The sequence below is a fragment of the Lontra canadensis genome, unplaced genomic scaffold, assembly GCF_010015895.1.
Source record: "Lontra canadensis isolate GAN:19392208 unplaced genomic scaffold, GSC_riverotter_1.0 scaffold17, whole genome shotgun sequence".
Taxonomy (NCBI): Eukaryota; Metazoa; Chordata; class Mammalia; order Carnivora; family Mustelidae; genus Lontra; species Lontra canadensis.
This window is the reverse complement of record NW_022631011.1, coordinates 18,850,315-18,866,178: the sequence shown is the minus strand read 5'-3', so window position 1 is coordinate 18,866,178 and position 15,864 is coordinate 18,850,315. Positions and strand designations below refer to the sequence as shown.

The following is a 15,864-nucleotide window of genomic DNA, read 5'->3' as shown; positions in this document are numbered from 1 at the left end:
TTAATTCCAACGTGGTACTGAGACTTCAAGTTTCTTACCCCTGGGGCTAGTTAGAAAGCGACCATTCTGGCTCTTAGATTTTCTCTACTTCTTCCAGAGCCATAATGCCCTACTTTTGGGGTTTTTTGGACAGGTGTCATGGTAGATTCAAGTTGGCTACAAATTCTTTGTCACTCTCCCCAGCAGGAGGGAGATTTTATTTCCCCTCCCTTTGAGTCTGAGCTGGCTCTGTTTCTACTGAAGCAACAGACTGCCCCAGAAGTCCGCTACCAGTTCCCCACCTGGCCCTTCAGAGCATGGCGGCTTCCACTTCCTACCTCTTGTAACACTTGTGACAGGGACACTCTCCCTTACAACACAGCTTCGGAGCTGGGACAGGGCTGAGCCACACAGAGAAGCTTGAAGCCAGCACGGACTGGCAGCCCACGGGAAAGCCATGTAGGACATCACAGCCCAACCTCACCACAGAAGCAGGCTAGCAAAGTCCAGGCCACTCAGAAGATACCACAGAATCAGGAGAGAGAATAAAATGGCGTCTGAAGCTGCTAAGTTTTGGCGTGCTTTGCCGGGCAGCGAGAGATAACTACAATTTATAAACAAAACGTTCACGAGGAGGAAGATTATCTTGCTAAACAGCACAAAGTAGCAAAGCATGTGTCGGGACACGTGCTGAGCAGGAATGGAACCATGATCACATCGTTGTCCTTCAGCAGATTTGACCTCAACACTGGCGTCAGCTTTGAGGGCCTCTTCCTGATGTTCAACACAGAAGATTTAGAAAAAGAAAAAAAAAAATCTCATTTTAATACAGCCTCATCCCCACACGGGTGTTTCCACACAGACCTTATTTTTTAAACAGAGTTTATTGTATTTAATACATTATAAAATTTGAAAAATTGTAGGAAAGCAGCAGACTCAAACTGGAGCAACTCTAACAAGTAATAATTCTGGCCCCTTTGCAAAACTGATCATTTTAAAAACAAAGTAATGTTCACATCTGTGAAGGCGGACAAAAAAGTGTGACTTCTGTACAAACTACATTTAAAATTTCATGTCTAATGTCTTTCGGATGCAGTGTGCTCATGAGAGTTTTCTGAAGTCCTGCCTGGTGCCGCCTAAAAGAGAGGACACAAAACCTCCATATGCAAATAAACTCGATTCAAGGTGTTTTGTTTGTTTTTTGTTTTTTTTTTTAAAAAAAAAAAAAAAGGAAAAAGAAAGACAGAGGAAAAGGAAACAACGGATGGCTGTTGGCAATGGAAACCGTAAGGAGATGCGTCCTCACTGCTCATGGCTTCTATATTGGTCGGGGGGCCTCGGGAGGCCTGGGACACCTCACGGCCATCACAGCACCAACTGTAGCTACCACCTTTTAAAACTTTTTTTTTCCTTTTTTTGCATTTCCTACCTTTTGACATATATATATATATTTATATATTTTTTTTACACCTTGAGGATATCACTATTCCAATTGTTCCCATATGAGTACAGGTGTGGTCTCTATTGGATATAAATGTGTCTTTTTATTCAATTTTAGGTCCAGGACTTGGTTTGCTGTCCCAACTGCACATAAATGTCCCTTTTTGTTTGTTTGTTTGTTTGAGTTATTTGTTGTGTACGGTTTTCTTTTTTTCCTCTTTGCATAAGAAATCTGTCCATTTAGTCCAGAGGCTCCTGCTTTATCCGGATGACAGAGGGTACGCGGGGCGTCCGCCTCAGCTCCCGTCGCAGGACGTACTCGCTGAACTGAGACGAGTCCACTCCTCCACCACAGGAGCCCACGATTTCAAATCCTCTCTGCTGCAACCTCTCGAGGACCTGCACGGGGCCAAGACAAGCATCCGGTTAGCGGGGAGATGGGCGCTCTGGTCACACACACAGCCCAAAGAAGCGTCCTGAAGTTTGAGCCTCTGTGCAGCCCGGGTCACTCTTACCCAAACCCCGGGTCTCTCGAGTTGCTGCTTTCAGTGGAAGACCCTGGACGGAAGGGCAGGAGGGAGGGAGCATCGTTTCTAAGACCTTAGGTGTACCCTTCTGTGCCTGCTGCACACGGGCCAGTTCATTTAATGGTTACAACCAACCGGCAGCACGGCTGGTCAGCCCATTTCATACATGGGAAAACTGAGGCTTCCAGCATGTAAGTGATGGGACTGGGTTTCCAACTCAGGTCTGTTTGGCCTCAGATGCCACATTTCTTGCAACGTGCAACACTACCTTCTCTGCAAAAAGAGAGGGCTTGCATTTCAAATCCCATTTATCACTAAAATATCGTCCAGGAGATGATAGATTATATGGCCAGATGCTGATTTTATCTGAATTTACTCAGCCCGTGATTCACTCTCAACTCATTCACCCTCAGCTCTGCCACTGTTGAAGGCTGCCAGTACGAACTTAATATATTTCAGCTTAGAAGACGGATATCATTTCAATAGCAGAACAAATGGACTCCTGAAGACAGTTCAGGTTTATCTACAGGTTTTCAAGTTTATGGCATCTGAAATAGATTTACTGCCCTGTGTGCATTCAGGGAGGCAATGCAACAGTTGTATATTGGAAGACATATCCAAAATAAAGATATTCTAAACTTCTCATATAATCACTTCTCAGATAATAATTACTTTTAATAATCTCTTTAATTTTGAAATCAAATACCGAACACCAGAAAGATCCCTGGGTTGGTCACCTACATGTCTGACAGCCTTAAATGCAGAAATAACTCCTACATTCTCAGGCGAAAACACAGAAAATTAATATAGAGCATTGTTTCCCTAGAAATCTAACAGATGCTGGACGTGCAAATGTTCCCTGGGCTTCTGGTTATGATTAAATTCCTTCTCCAGCACTCTAAAGGGAAGACAACTCCATCACAGCTTTAAAAGAAAAAGTCTGGCTCAAAACTTTACATGGGGAATGAAGTGAAATGTTATTAAATAACTTTCAAAATTTACTCAATGTAAGGTGAGCCCTTCCTATTTCTCTTAAATTATTATTTTTTGGTCCCCTTCTTCTATGTGGAATATAATTTGTGAGTTTGCCAAATGGCTAACTAGAGATTGGAAAACAATACAGTATGCTTTCTAAAAACTCAAACTTTGCATGTTGGCAAATTAAAAAAAAAAAAAAAATCCTTAAGGGAACAAAATGAAAATTCTACCCTAAGGACAGCTCCATTTCTGTAGCTATAGTCCCCATGCAGACGCCCACCATTCCGCAAAGGGACAGGACGAAGAAAATTCCCAAGTTCAACAGCAAGAAGTGCTTTGGTGTCAAGTCAATAAAAATGTGAAGATCCAGGAGCCCACTCCAAGATGTCCTCAGCAGAGGCAGGGACGGACCCTGTCAGCAAAGCTTGGCCAAACCACCGCACTGGAAAGGACTCTTTGCCTTCACTGGGAGAGGAATTACAAAGGCAGAAGAAGCTGTGAACAATGGCACATGTAACTCGTACTGTTTGTTCTGCAGTACTGTTAGGTTGCTAAAGTGTTAAATACGGAAATCCCGAAGGCCTCTCCCCAGTTGATATGATCATCATTCCACAGGCCCAGCGTTATGCTGGATGTGGTCAAAGCTTATTTCAATGTCATCCAAACAAGCTATGCTCCCTGGCCATTTCTTTTTTAAACATCAATTTGTTAAAAGCAAAATCCCTTAAAATTAGTGATCACTTGGCAATATTAAATCACTCCAGGGGTGGGTTGGAGTGTCAGGTCTTGTGCACCTTAGCCTAAAACTTCTGGATGCCTAGAGCACAGTGCCTATTTTCTTGGTCGGTGGAGCAGGAAGCTAGAGTCATCAATTGTGTCATGGTCATGTCATGGCTGTGTCACTGACGATGCTAATCCAGATGAAAATGTCCTCATCTGATTAGACTTGAATAACTGGGATACTTGTCAGGCATATGCATTTATTCCATGGCCTGAGCGGTGGGGCTGGGCTTTCATCTGAGGGATGGAACCCTGGGGAAGCAATGCCATTACGGCTCTGATGGGTGCTGCCCCCGCCTCCCTCTGGAGGGAAGCTGGGGCAGGTTGTGTGTGTAGGAGGTGAAAGGCTTTCAGAGTTTTAGAGGCTGTGATAAATAGCAGAGGCCCCACTCAGGAACACGAAGTGGTTTGGGGTGCACCTCTGGCCCATCCAACCGAGCGGCCACCATGCTGCCTGACAGCACGAGTCTCTGGCAGGTGCTGCTGGGACATTGCTTCTTGCCAGTGTCTCCTGCTCTTCTGTTCTCAGACATTGTTCACAAATTTTAAAAATACAAATAGTTGTGGAACAATCTTCAAGAGGAATGGAAGAGTGGGTGCTTCTAGTCTTTGAGCTGTGGAGAGGTTTTGCTGGGTCAATCCTGAACAAAGTCATGGGCCCATTCCAATTAGAAAGAGCAAGGGGGGAACCCCAAGCCCTTACTCCGTTGACCTCAACTCATTTTGAGTTATAGAGACCTGGAGCCGAGGCATAAGTATGCCTCCACTTTCTCCTCAGCAAGATGGGAGATTCACAGTGCTTACCTGTTAGGGTTGTTCTAAGAAGACAAGTATGTACCACCCTTGGCCCAGAGCTGCCACACATTAGTTAAGATGAAGAACACACTTACCAGCGTCTAAGGGACAGGGCACCCCACATGTGAACCAAACTTCCGAATTCCAACCCCAAGTCTCCTTCTCCTATAGACTTCTCTGCCTCAGAAAACGGCAATTCCACTCATCCAGTTCCCCTGTCAAAAATCTTAGCCATCCTTGGCTTCTTAGACCCCAAAGCCACTGTTAGAGCCTCATTAGCTCTATGACACTCAAGATATTCAGAACCGGACACTTCTCCAACATTGCTAACTGGCTCCCTTGCTTCCACCATTTTCCATCTGCTGCCGGAGTATTCATTTTCAAATCTGAGCTACATCATGCCACACCTTTGTTCAAAATCTTCAAATGGCTTTCCATTTTACTCACACAAGCAAATGATCCCAAACCAAAAGAAACCGAAACAAAAAATCCCAGAATGCTTACCACCACCTAAGAGACAATCATCCGTGATCCGTCCCTGGCTACCTGCTAGCCTCCTGTCTCAGCACTTCCTCTCCCTGACACTTCCTTCAAGCCCCATGGGCTCTCCTGACACTGCTCAACATGCCAAGCAGACTCCTACCTCAGGGTCGTCACAACTTGCCATTCCCTCTGCTTGGGATATCTCATCCCAGCTGTTCTCTTCTCATCAGCTAACCAATACTTCTTTTTCTTTTTCTTCTCATTAAACTTTTGTTTTTAAGGGTCTCAACATTTCTGTTGGTTACGGTTTGCTGCCCCTCCCCGTCCTTCTCAGAATGTAAATTCTGGGAAAATAGAGCTATTTTTTTTTTAAAGATTTTATTTATTTATTTGACAGAGAGAGATCACAAGTAGACAGAGAAGCAGGCACAGAGAGAGAGGGAAGCAGGCTCCCCGCTGAGCAGAGAGCCCGATGCGGGCCTCCATCCCAGGACCCTGAGATCATGACCTCTGCCAAAGGCAGCAGCTTAACCCACTGAGCCACCAAGGCGCCCGAAAATAGAGCTACTGTCTCTTTCTTCCTCTTCTAGATCTCCAGCGCTCAAACTAGCACCAGGCCCAGAGTAGATGTTCGACAAATACCCACGGAATGATTGAATGAGTGGGTAGGGGGTGCCTACAGAAGTGATGCCACCTGAGAGTTTCCCAGCTCCCTGGAGGGAAGGCACTGGATGAAGGCAAGGCTAAGTGAGAGCATTAAGAGCGACATTGGATGCCACACAGTGTATGACAAGACTATACCTGGACCGAGTTGAGGTGACAGTAGCCATTCAGTGGAAACCTAATGACATGCGTTGAGTCGTGATTCCAGCCTGCATTGACGGAGTTACACATCACGTCGCCGATCTCTGGGAATACTTCTTCTATCAAGGATTTGTCACCGCTGAGCGTGATCCTTTCTCCAAGGTCTGGGGCGACACGCACCACTAAGCACTCACAGGGCCTTGAAAAGCGACCACTTTCTCTGTCCTGCTTCCACCTTTCCATCTCCAACAACATGGGCTGAAGCTGAAAATATTTTGCTTCTTCATATAACAAAGTATAGTCCTGGGGGAAAAAAAAGGGGGGGGGGGTTATTTCACAGTGCAAAATACAAACAGGAAGCACTGAAAATGTCCACAGATAAGGGGTGATTTTCTTCCACCTGTTTTTCCAGTAATCAAAACTGCGTGTAAGTTCTTTCCTCACCACTCATTTGTGCATGCGTTCATTCGGCGTAAGGGTATTTATTAAGCACCACGCAGGCCCTCTTCTAAATGCGCCCCATAAATTAAGTCCTGTAACCTCCACAACTGCCCCGTGATTTTGCAACCATTATTATTCCCATTGTGCAAACAAGATGAGAAAGGCTGAACCCACGACTTTTCTCTTTCACCAGAAGAGAGCCTCTGGGTATTTAAAATTGGTGCGGTAAGAACCCACTCTAAGCCCTCCTGATGGAGCCAGGCACAGGCTGCGGGTGCAGATGCGGGAGGCGCAGGCGCACTATCCACTGGGAGCCCACGCCCCTGTCCCTTTCCTCGGCAGCTCAGAACGCCGGGTGGGAGGCAGGGGGCGGCGCCAGCTGAGGGCGGGGCTGCAGATGTTGGCGAGTGGGCGCCTGATGGATGGGCACGCTGCTTCTACCTAAGCCTGGGTCCCCATCTCCGACTATCTGGGAGAGGCTGACGCACCTGGCCAGCTATCCGCGCAGACATCCTACAGTGAGGGAGGCCAACCAGCCCGTGATTCCTGCAGGACGGAGGGGCCAGAAAGGAAACCGGTCCCTTTCTGAAAGCACAACAGTTAATCACCACTCTCTGAGCACGGTTTCTTTTTCTCTTACTTTAAAAACAAATCTACAGAACTAAACCGGCAATCTGGCAAGCAGGTATGAAAACACACAAGTCACTGAGTGGGAGGACGAGGGAGGCTAAGGGGGAGCCAGCGACATAGGAATGATGTTATCACGCGGGTCAGTATTATGTCTACACGTAGCTATGACGACAATCATCAGTGGGCGTGAGGCAAGTGGACACCTGGCCAGGCACAGGCGTGTCCGCGGTCCTTCCCTGAGCCGGAGCTGGCAGGCAGTGCGTGCAGCATGCAGCGGACCCGAACTGAGAGCCTGGGGCCTAGGAGCCAGCCCGGCCTCTGCCATCTGGATGGGATGGAGTGTGGAGGCGATGACCACAGGAGAGCGGGTTTTATGTGGCACTTTGCTCTTTTTCTTGCAAATTAAGCAGGAAAAGCAGCAGCCAGCAGTTATTTGGGGTTTCCAGAGAAAAAAGTGGGGAGGTGAGAAAAATGCCAGTGGATCTCCAGCTGGACCTTCCACTTTCTGTGTTGAGACATTTGGGCCGAGGAGGATGCTGTCTGTCCCAGACCCTTCTCAGCAGAATGGACCGCTCCTGTATTCTGCCTTCTCCTAGCAACCCCATTCTTAGGGGAGTCTTGGTTCCCTGCTGGAGATCATCTTCCTTTCACACTCTGGCACCTGCTTTACGTCTGGACCCACAGGAGGTACTCTGAGGGGTGAGAACTAAGCTGAGGTGTAGCCACTCCTAACATAGGACAGAACTGAGCGCCCGCCCCCACCAGCTTGAAGGCAGGAGTGGAGAGACTGCCGGTTCCTCCAGGGTATCTGGGACCCCTGGACGGGGGCACTTGCCGACTAGGAAGTATACTGACTGTGAGACAGTGACCTCTATCTTTACTTATCAAGATGACAGCTCTCAAGGAGACTTAAAAACAGCATTGACAATTACACAAGCAACAGAAGTGAGAATTTCTGTTATTGCTTTTTATTTTCCTATGAGAATTAAAAATTATAGCACAAGGAAGAACCTGGACTCCAGTGAAAATATGTCATCAAGTCTTCAATCTGAGACTGCTTAGAGCAGTCTTATCAACCAACCTTGACCTTACGGAGGAATTCTTTCAAACACTGCTGAATAGTGGCCATTAGCCTCTGATTAAATGCTTCCAGTGATGGGAAGCTTACTATCTAACAGGGCATAGCATTTACTTTGTTGGCCGCTATTATTACTTCTGGAAATTTCTTGGTTAGAATGACCTGAATTCCCCATAATGCCAACTTATTCAAATTCATCAGGGGTTACAGTGATCGTGAATTTTCTTTGACATGTGAACCCTTCACACATTTGAAGACAACAGTTATGTCTTAATATCATTCAGGCTGAAAATACCCAATCTTTTCAGCTCTTTCTTATTTGTTATGACTTAGAGGTCCTCCGACATCTGGAATGTGCCTGACTTTGTCAACATACTTCTGAAAACCCAAACTGGAACTGAACCTGACATTTCAGATGTGATCTAATGAGTGCACTGTAGAACCTTTGCTTGGCTGGGCATTCTTTATTATTGTTTTTGTTGTTGTTATTTTGGCTGGACGTTCTAACCAGTCTTAAAGCAGCCTACGTTCATCTCCTACGGCTACTGCAACAATTACCACACACCGAGTGGCTTAAAACCACACACATTTATTCTCTTACAGTCCTGGGAGCTGGAAGCCTACAATGGGTCGTTAAGGTGGTGTTTCTTCCGGAAACTCTAGAGGGGAATCCACATCCTTGCCTTTTTCAGTTGCACAGACAGCCTGCACTCCTTGGCCTGGGGTCCCGCATCACTCCCGCCTCTACTATTGTCACATCTTCTCCAACTCTGACCCACCTGCTTCCCCCTTTCACTCAGAAGGACCCTTGTGAGCATGCTGGGTCCATCTGCATGATCCACGATCATCTCCCCATCTCAAGACCCTTCACTTAGTCACACCTGCAAAGTCCCTTCTGCCATGGAAGAGGACATATTCCTGGCTTCTTGGAATTACAACGCGGACGTCTTTGGGGGGCCATCATTCTGCATACCACAAGGCATAAGGTTGTATTAATTTTCTTGGTGTCTGTTACCCTATCGGTTTACGTTTTGCTTATAGTGAAGTCTCCAGAACTTTCTAGAAGAGCTGCTACTAGTGAGGTCCTCTTGCAACATTTGTGAAAAATTTTAAATCCTCCATTAGTTACCCCTCTTCAGACTGCCTACTGTAGGTTCTGGAATTTGTTCCAACATACTGAGAAATGTCCATTCTTTCATCCAATGTTCTTCTCCCGCTCTCGTTATTTTGGTCATTCTGAACCGAGTGTTCTGTTTCTGTATGTGAATCATTTCTTAAAAGCAATGACAGGAGTGAGCTACTTGCAGGCCTTGGTTCAGGCTGATGCTCAGGTAATAAATTAAGACTCTGGACTCTGGCTATTCGAACAGTTATAAAACCTATAATTCTGAGATCAGCCAGCCCCCAGTTGTGGCATTTGTTGGGTGTCTGGTTGAAATACTATGTGTTTGGATGGGCCTCCCAGGGGAAGGCTGGACATGTGGGAGGGGCCCTAGTCTCCAAACCACCCAGAGATTCTCCTTATCTATAAAATGAGAGGAATAAATCATAGTGAAGTTGCTATCAGGCCTGATACACTGAGTGTATATCCATGACAATGTCCTGATCCACCGGTCTGTCCACCATAACCTGAAGGTAATAAGGCTGGCAGGACCTGGGGTGACAAATCCTCTATGCTCACTCTGAATCCTTACCCCTTTCTTTTTCCCTTTGAATTCAGAAGCCACATGGGCAATCTGCTCTGAGGTCTGGCCGTGGACTGACAGAGTGCTCCCTATACCATGTTGCCCATGTTCATCATTCTCTGCTCTTGGAAAATGAGGGAAACACTGGCCCTTAGTAGACTTTTGGCCCCACTCAGTGATTTCTCAAGGATTCTGCCAGTAGTTTTTAAAGTGTAGCTTAAAGAGGTCCCCTGAAGGTCATCCTGTACCCTGGGATGTAACTCATGGGCCTGGCCTTGAACCATCTCAGGCCACCAGGTGTTCCTGACCATCTCTACTTGACCATCTGGCTCCACTGCTCCCTTTACCACGTTGTTCCTTCGGGTCTCTGGGGCAGATGCCGTCTGTGCTGGGCCAGCAGGTGCTAGAAAGCAGCCGAGCATGCGGGCTCTGTTTGACCATCAGCCCCACAATGTTCACTTGCCTCCAAGTGTCTCCCAGCTCAAGAACTAAAAAGGCCCTTCTTGTTGTTACCATTTTCTGCATAGTTAAGCTCACACTGGCCATTTGTTTTCTTGGCAGGCTCCTTTAGAGTCATCTTTCTTTGCTTCCTAATGCACGCTTCCAGCCTCAGCTCATGGGAGAGCTCCTCTGTGTCCGCTGCGGCTTTCCTTAGGAAGCTTGTCCTCCTTTCCTTCCTCAATCAGGATCAGTTAATTGTATTGTCTACGTCCCATATATTTTATTGTTTTATCAAGTTTCCTTTTGGACTCTCTGACCTCATGCTCATTTCCTTCTGCTCTCTGAATCTTTTGAAATCTTCTTTCCTTACACCTTGGTCCCTATCTGGCAACACCCTCCATTCCGTTCTTTGCCTTTTACAACCTCTAGACAACTCAGTCTTTCATCCTCAAGGTACGAGATGGGATTGAGCAGGATTTTATAGAGCAGTAGCAAGTTTGGCCCCAGATTTCCTTTCTTATCTTAGAGAGAGAGAGAGTATGAGCAGGGGGACAAGGGCAGAGGGGGGAGGGAAAGGGAGAGAGAATTTCAAGCGGACTCTAAGTTGAGTACAGAGCCCCATGGAAGGCTCCATCTCATGACCCTGAGATCATGACCTGGGCCAAGACCAAGAGTCGGACGCTCAACCAGCTGAGCCACCCAAGCGCCCCTGAGCCCAAATTTTCTTTTGAGGGAAATGAATCCAAAGCAACCATATCTGCTTTCAGCAAAGCAACTCCAGAATGTACTAGATGCCATCATTCCTCTGCCCTGCTTGCGTGCCAATTTTATCTTCTTTCATTTAGGAAGCGTCAATTCAAATTTCTTGCTTAGCCTCATATCCAGATAAAGGAAAACCCATTATCATGTTTAAATAACTTTAAAATCCTAGAATACGTGTTTTTAAAATAAATCTTTTTGAGGTTTACAGTTGTTTTTTGAGGCACAGAAAGATCAAGATCCCGGGGTGCCTGGGTGGCTCAGTGGGTTAAAGCCTCTGCCTTTGGCTTAGGTCACGATCCCAGGGTCCTAGGATGGGGCCCCGCATCCGGCTCTCTGCTCAGCAGGGAGCCTGCTTCCTCCTCTCTCTCTGTCTGCCTCTCTGCCTACTTGTGATCTCTGTCAAATAAATAAATAAAATCTTAAAAAAAAAAAAAAGAAAAGAAAGGAAGAAAGATCGAGATCCCATTTTACAGACAAACAAATTGAGCTTTGCCAAGACCCTGGAGAGAGGTACATGGAACAAGAAGGTAAATACGGGTGGACTCCAAGATGCAAACGGACCAAGTTTTGAAAGCTATTTCTTGATTAAATATTTAGAATTCAGAAAACATTCTCCCTAGAGGGAGGAAAGGGATATACACCGTGCATTTGTTTCCAACTGCTGCTGTAAGAAATGATCACAAATTTGGTGGCTTAAAACAACACAGATTCACTCTTGTACAGTCCAGGGGGTCTGAAGTCTGAGATGGGGCTTAGGGCTAGTTAGTCGAGCTCCCGGTAGGCAGGACGGCCTTCCTTCGGAAGGCTCTAGGGGACAATGGCTTTCAGGCCCTTTCCAGCATCCAGGGGTTGCCTGCATTCCTTGGCTCCTGGCCAACAATCACATTACTTCCTTCATCACCTCTTCTCTGACTCCTACCCTCCTCCCTCCCTCTCTCCCTTGTAAGGACCTTTGTGATTCCACTGGGCCCACCTGGATTATCCAGGATAATCTCCCCATTTCAAGATTCTTAATCACAGCTGCAAAGTCCCTTTGGCCACTTAAGGTCATCCATTCTGGGGATTAGGACGTGGACCCCCTTGGGGGTCATAACTCAGCTTGCCACACACATTTACTGGTTCTACCCAACAGAGACTTATTTAACTCCTAATGGCCTTGGAAGTTTTACACAGTAGTTGGCACATCATTCCACGCAAAAGGCAACTCAGCCACTTGTTCATTTTAAAATCTGTTCGTGTGCCAGATGCCATGCTAGATGCTGGAGGTACGAAAAGGGTCTTCCTCTGGGGAACATGTCCAGTCCATCCCGAGCCTCCCAGGCAGTGCTTGGCTCCCCAGAGGGCAGAGGTGTACATATCAGGGCGCCTGCAAAGCAGGGGCACCAAGAAAATGAGAGAAATTAAGGATTTTATATTTTACATTTCAAAAATAGAATCCAGGTAGTAGTCATAGGGAAAAAAATCTCTGTGGGACTTAACTTCCTTTAGTTTTAATTTTTTTGGTTGTTGTTTTGTTTGTTTGTTTTTGTTTTTTGGTGGGAGGTGGGCCACCATAGATTTTCCAGTATTTCAGATTTGGGGTGTCTAAAATTCTTAATTTCCCTGGCTCTGCAATCTTCCTTCCTTCCTTCCCTCCCTCTCTCTTTTCTTTCCTTCTTTCTTCCTTTTTTCTTTAAAAGGACTTAATATTTTTACAGCAGTTTTAGGTTCCCAGTTAAAATTGAGGGGCAAAAGGCACCTGGTTGGCTCAGTCTGTTAAGCGTCTGACTCCTTGGTTTCTGCTCAGGTCCTGATCTCAGGGTCGTGAGATCGAGCCCTGCTTGGGGTTCCATGCTCAGCACGGAGTCTGCTTCCCTTTTCTGGTACCTCTACCCCTCCCCCGGCTCTCTCCCTCTTTAAAATAAAATCTATAAATACGTCCACACATACATACATAAAACGGAAGGGCAAGTACAGAGATTTCCCATACACCCATCTCCCACCAGAGTGGTGCATTTGTTACAACCGATGAGCCTACATGATCACCTGAAGTCCACAGTTGATACTAGGATTCACTTTGCCACTGTTCAGTCTATGGGTTTGGGCGCACATATAATGACAGGTACCCACCACGAATGGCACCACACAGAGTAGCTGCACTGCCCTAACCCCCTCTGTGCTCTGCCTGTTCATCCGTCTCACACCCCCAACCCCCTTTCCTTTCTTCAAAGCCCAGGAAGCCTGGCCCACTTGATCCTCTTCCCCCTGCTACCAATGGGAGACTTCTGGCCAGGAGCCCTCCTTCCCATCCAGCAGCGCCAACTTCCAGCTTCTCCTGACTACTCTTGGTTTTCCGGGGGCCGGGGGGGTGGGGCAGGATATCCAGCCTGACATTCAGCCTGAATGGATTTCAGCTAGTAAAGGAAACAGAAGCAGTGGCAAGGTGTCCCCTCTCCACCTGACCACTGTCTCCCTCCCCCAGCACCTGTCAATCTCCTAGAGAAAGGTAGGGTAGACACAGGGGATAATGATGGGGTGTTTGTGGTGGAGCTGAGAGCAGATCCATCTGCATTCTCAAGCCACACCCCGGCTTGGCAATCCACCAGGATACTAACTGCAGGGGTGAGACCTGGTGTGTAGGGCGGGGTGAGGGCAGGGGCTAGAGATGCCGTCTGAGATGGTGCCGGGGCCGCTGGCCGGCTGTTCTGCCTGCCTCCCAACCCTCCTCTTTGGGTGCTGCAGCTGGCCTTGCCTCTCAGGGAGTGAGCTCGGGAGAGGGAGAGAAGTGGCCCTGGGCAGGGGTCCTACGAGTCATAGTCTCTGCACCAGGGACGCAAGTACTAGGGGACGGCAGCTGAGACTACAGGCCGGGGCGGCCATCCTAAGGGGGCACTCTCTTAGATACTGGAGAAGAGAATTCTTGGAGGTCTACCCAGCTGACCACTCTGCTTTCTCCAAGAAAGTCCGACCCTCAAGAGTGAGCGCCTGAAAGCCACGTGTGCTTGCCACAGCAGACTGGCCAAGGCCTAAGCACTGGAGCCCCTAGAGCCAGTCAGATGGTCTCTGCAGAACCAAGGACGGGGAAAGAAACCCCCGGCACTGTTGGGGCAGAGCCACGGATGCCCCTCTAGAAGCAGTTGGTGGCCTCCCCAGTCTGAGGGCCTCAGAGTCGCCCTGAGAGAGAATGCTCCCGCTAATTCTACGCGATAAGCCTCCCATAAAAACTTCCTTCCTCTCTTTCTTCCTGGTTCTCAACTGGGGCTGATTTTGACCCTAGAGGACATTTAGCCAAGTCTGGAGACGTTCTGGGTTGTCCTAGCTGGGTGTGTGCTGCTGGCACGTGGTGGGTGGAAGCCAGGGATCCTGCTCAACATCCTGTAACACAGGACAGCCCCGCCAAGGAGAACCATCTGGCTCAAAACGCTAATAGCGCGAGAGGAGAAACTCGGAGCTTGACCGAGATCGTTAACAAATGTGCTAGCCTTCAAACACGTATGGTTACTAATGCCATGTAATATGAGGTCCACAATATCACCAGAGATGTATTCTCACCAAAATGTTTACCCTAAACCTGTCAGGCCTTCAGCTATAACTTGCAGTTTACAGGGAATCAGAAGTTATAGTAACGAACCAAACCACCTATGACAAGGCAGCCAGACAAATCCAGAAGAGGGGCTCTCTGTGGGGCACCGGTTTCTTCAGCGAGTCGGCATCATGTAAAAAGTGACAGACTATGCTAGGTAATAAAAGGAGGGAACATAACTGGATTCGATATGCGGTCTCACTTCAGACGCATTTTGGAGAAACTGCCCACAAAGACAGTCTGGGGTCAAGCTGGGAAATCTGAATACGGTCCCAGTATTAGAGAAAGTCTGATTTTATTGAAATAGGAAGACAGAGATTACTGTCGGAAGTAAGGACAGTAAAAGAGCCAGAAGGCCATGCATGCACTAAGATTTTAATACTGGCAATCTCCGAGAGATGGGAATATGGGGCTTAGACGTTTTTCTAATTTTCTACAATGTGCATATCCTTTTCCATAATACTAACAGCTTATTAGAAATAACAGATACATTTTTTTTTAACTTAAGCCAGGGATAGGTAAGTTGTGGACTGTCTATAAGCAAATTTTTCTTTATCTTATCTGTGGACATTCAGCTGTGACCATAAAGGATGCTAGCAATGTGGGGGACACCTACCAAGGATGTTCAGAACACAAGGCTAGAAAGAGGTAATTTTTTGTGATTCCCCATCGAAAAGGGAACCAAAATTCTGGACTCCTGGTCTACTGGGAATTACAAATGTGTGTGTCTGCCTAGACAACACATGTACGTAAGCAGAAAACAAAGCCACGATGAACAAGTCCTTATCACTGGGAGGAGGGGAAACGAAGGACAGTCACCTTCATGATAAAACAGTGCAGAGAAGTTCTACAATCACTTACTAGAGAACAGATTCCAGTGGCTTCCAGCGGAAGCAGGGCACGAGCAGCTGCCACTTCAACGATGACCTAAATTGGTAAGTGGGGATCTAGTGCATACAGCATATGTGCACAATGGCATTTTAGGGGGGAGGTAGGACGCCGTGATGTCCGCATTGCACACATTCACTCAGTCCACCATTAAAGAGCTGGAGAGGGGAGCCAGAAATCAAGGAATGCTTTCCCTACCAAACCTAGTTAAGACAGATTCTCTCCTCATGCCGTGTCCCTTCTCCCAGGTCAGGAAATGGACTCCGGTGAGGAAGAAAGCACCTGTTGTGCTGTTCAGGGACGCGGGCTGACTGAGAGCTCATTTGTGCGCACATCTGCATTTGTGGTCGGCACAAGCTGCTTCAATTCCACCATCAGCCAAGGAGCTGAATGGCCACCTCAGCTTCCACTCTCCTGCTGCTGCTCCTCCAGGTTCCAGAATGCCCCATAATTTATAGCCTATCACCTGGAGCTTCCATGGGAAACATTTCAGGGCCCTGGGAGACGTGAGTTTCATTTGACAAGCTTTTTGTCTTTTTCCCCAAGCGTGCGCTACAGCTAAATCCTTGGGCAATTAATGGCTATGTTTTG

General features: G+C 47.3%; 1 protein-coding gene across 4 annotated transcripts in view; it reads right to left on the bottom strand.

The window, feature by feature from the left end:
• Positions 1-844: 844 nt before the first annotated feature.
• KCTD1 (potassium channel tetramerization domain containing 1) overlaps positions 845-15,864 on the bottom strand; it is a 176,793-nt gene continuing 161,773 nt past the window's right edge. For all 4 annotated transcript variants that reach the window (XM_032859718.1, XM_032859719.1, XM_032859717.1 and 1 more), the window contains exons 4-5: positions 5,784-6,089; positions 845-1,818 (exon numbers count right to left, since the gene is read on the bottom strand). In XM_032859718.1, coding sequence (XP_032715609.1) covers positions 1,660-1,818; positions 5,784-6,089 — 465 coding nt within the window. In that variant the 3' untranslated portion in view covers positions 845-1,659. The remainder of the gene's footprint in view (positions 1,819-5,783; positions 6,090-15,864) is intronic.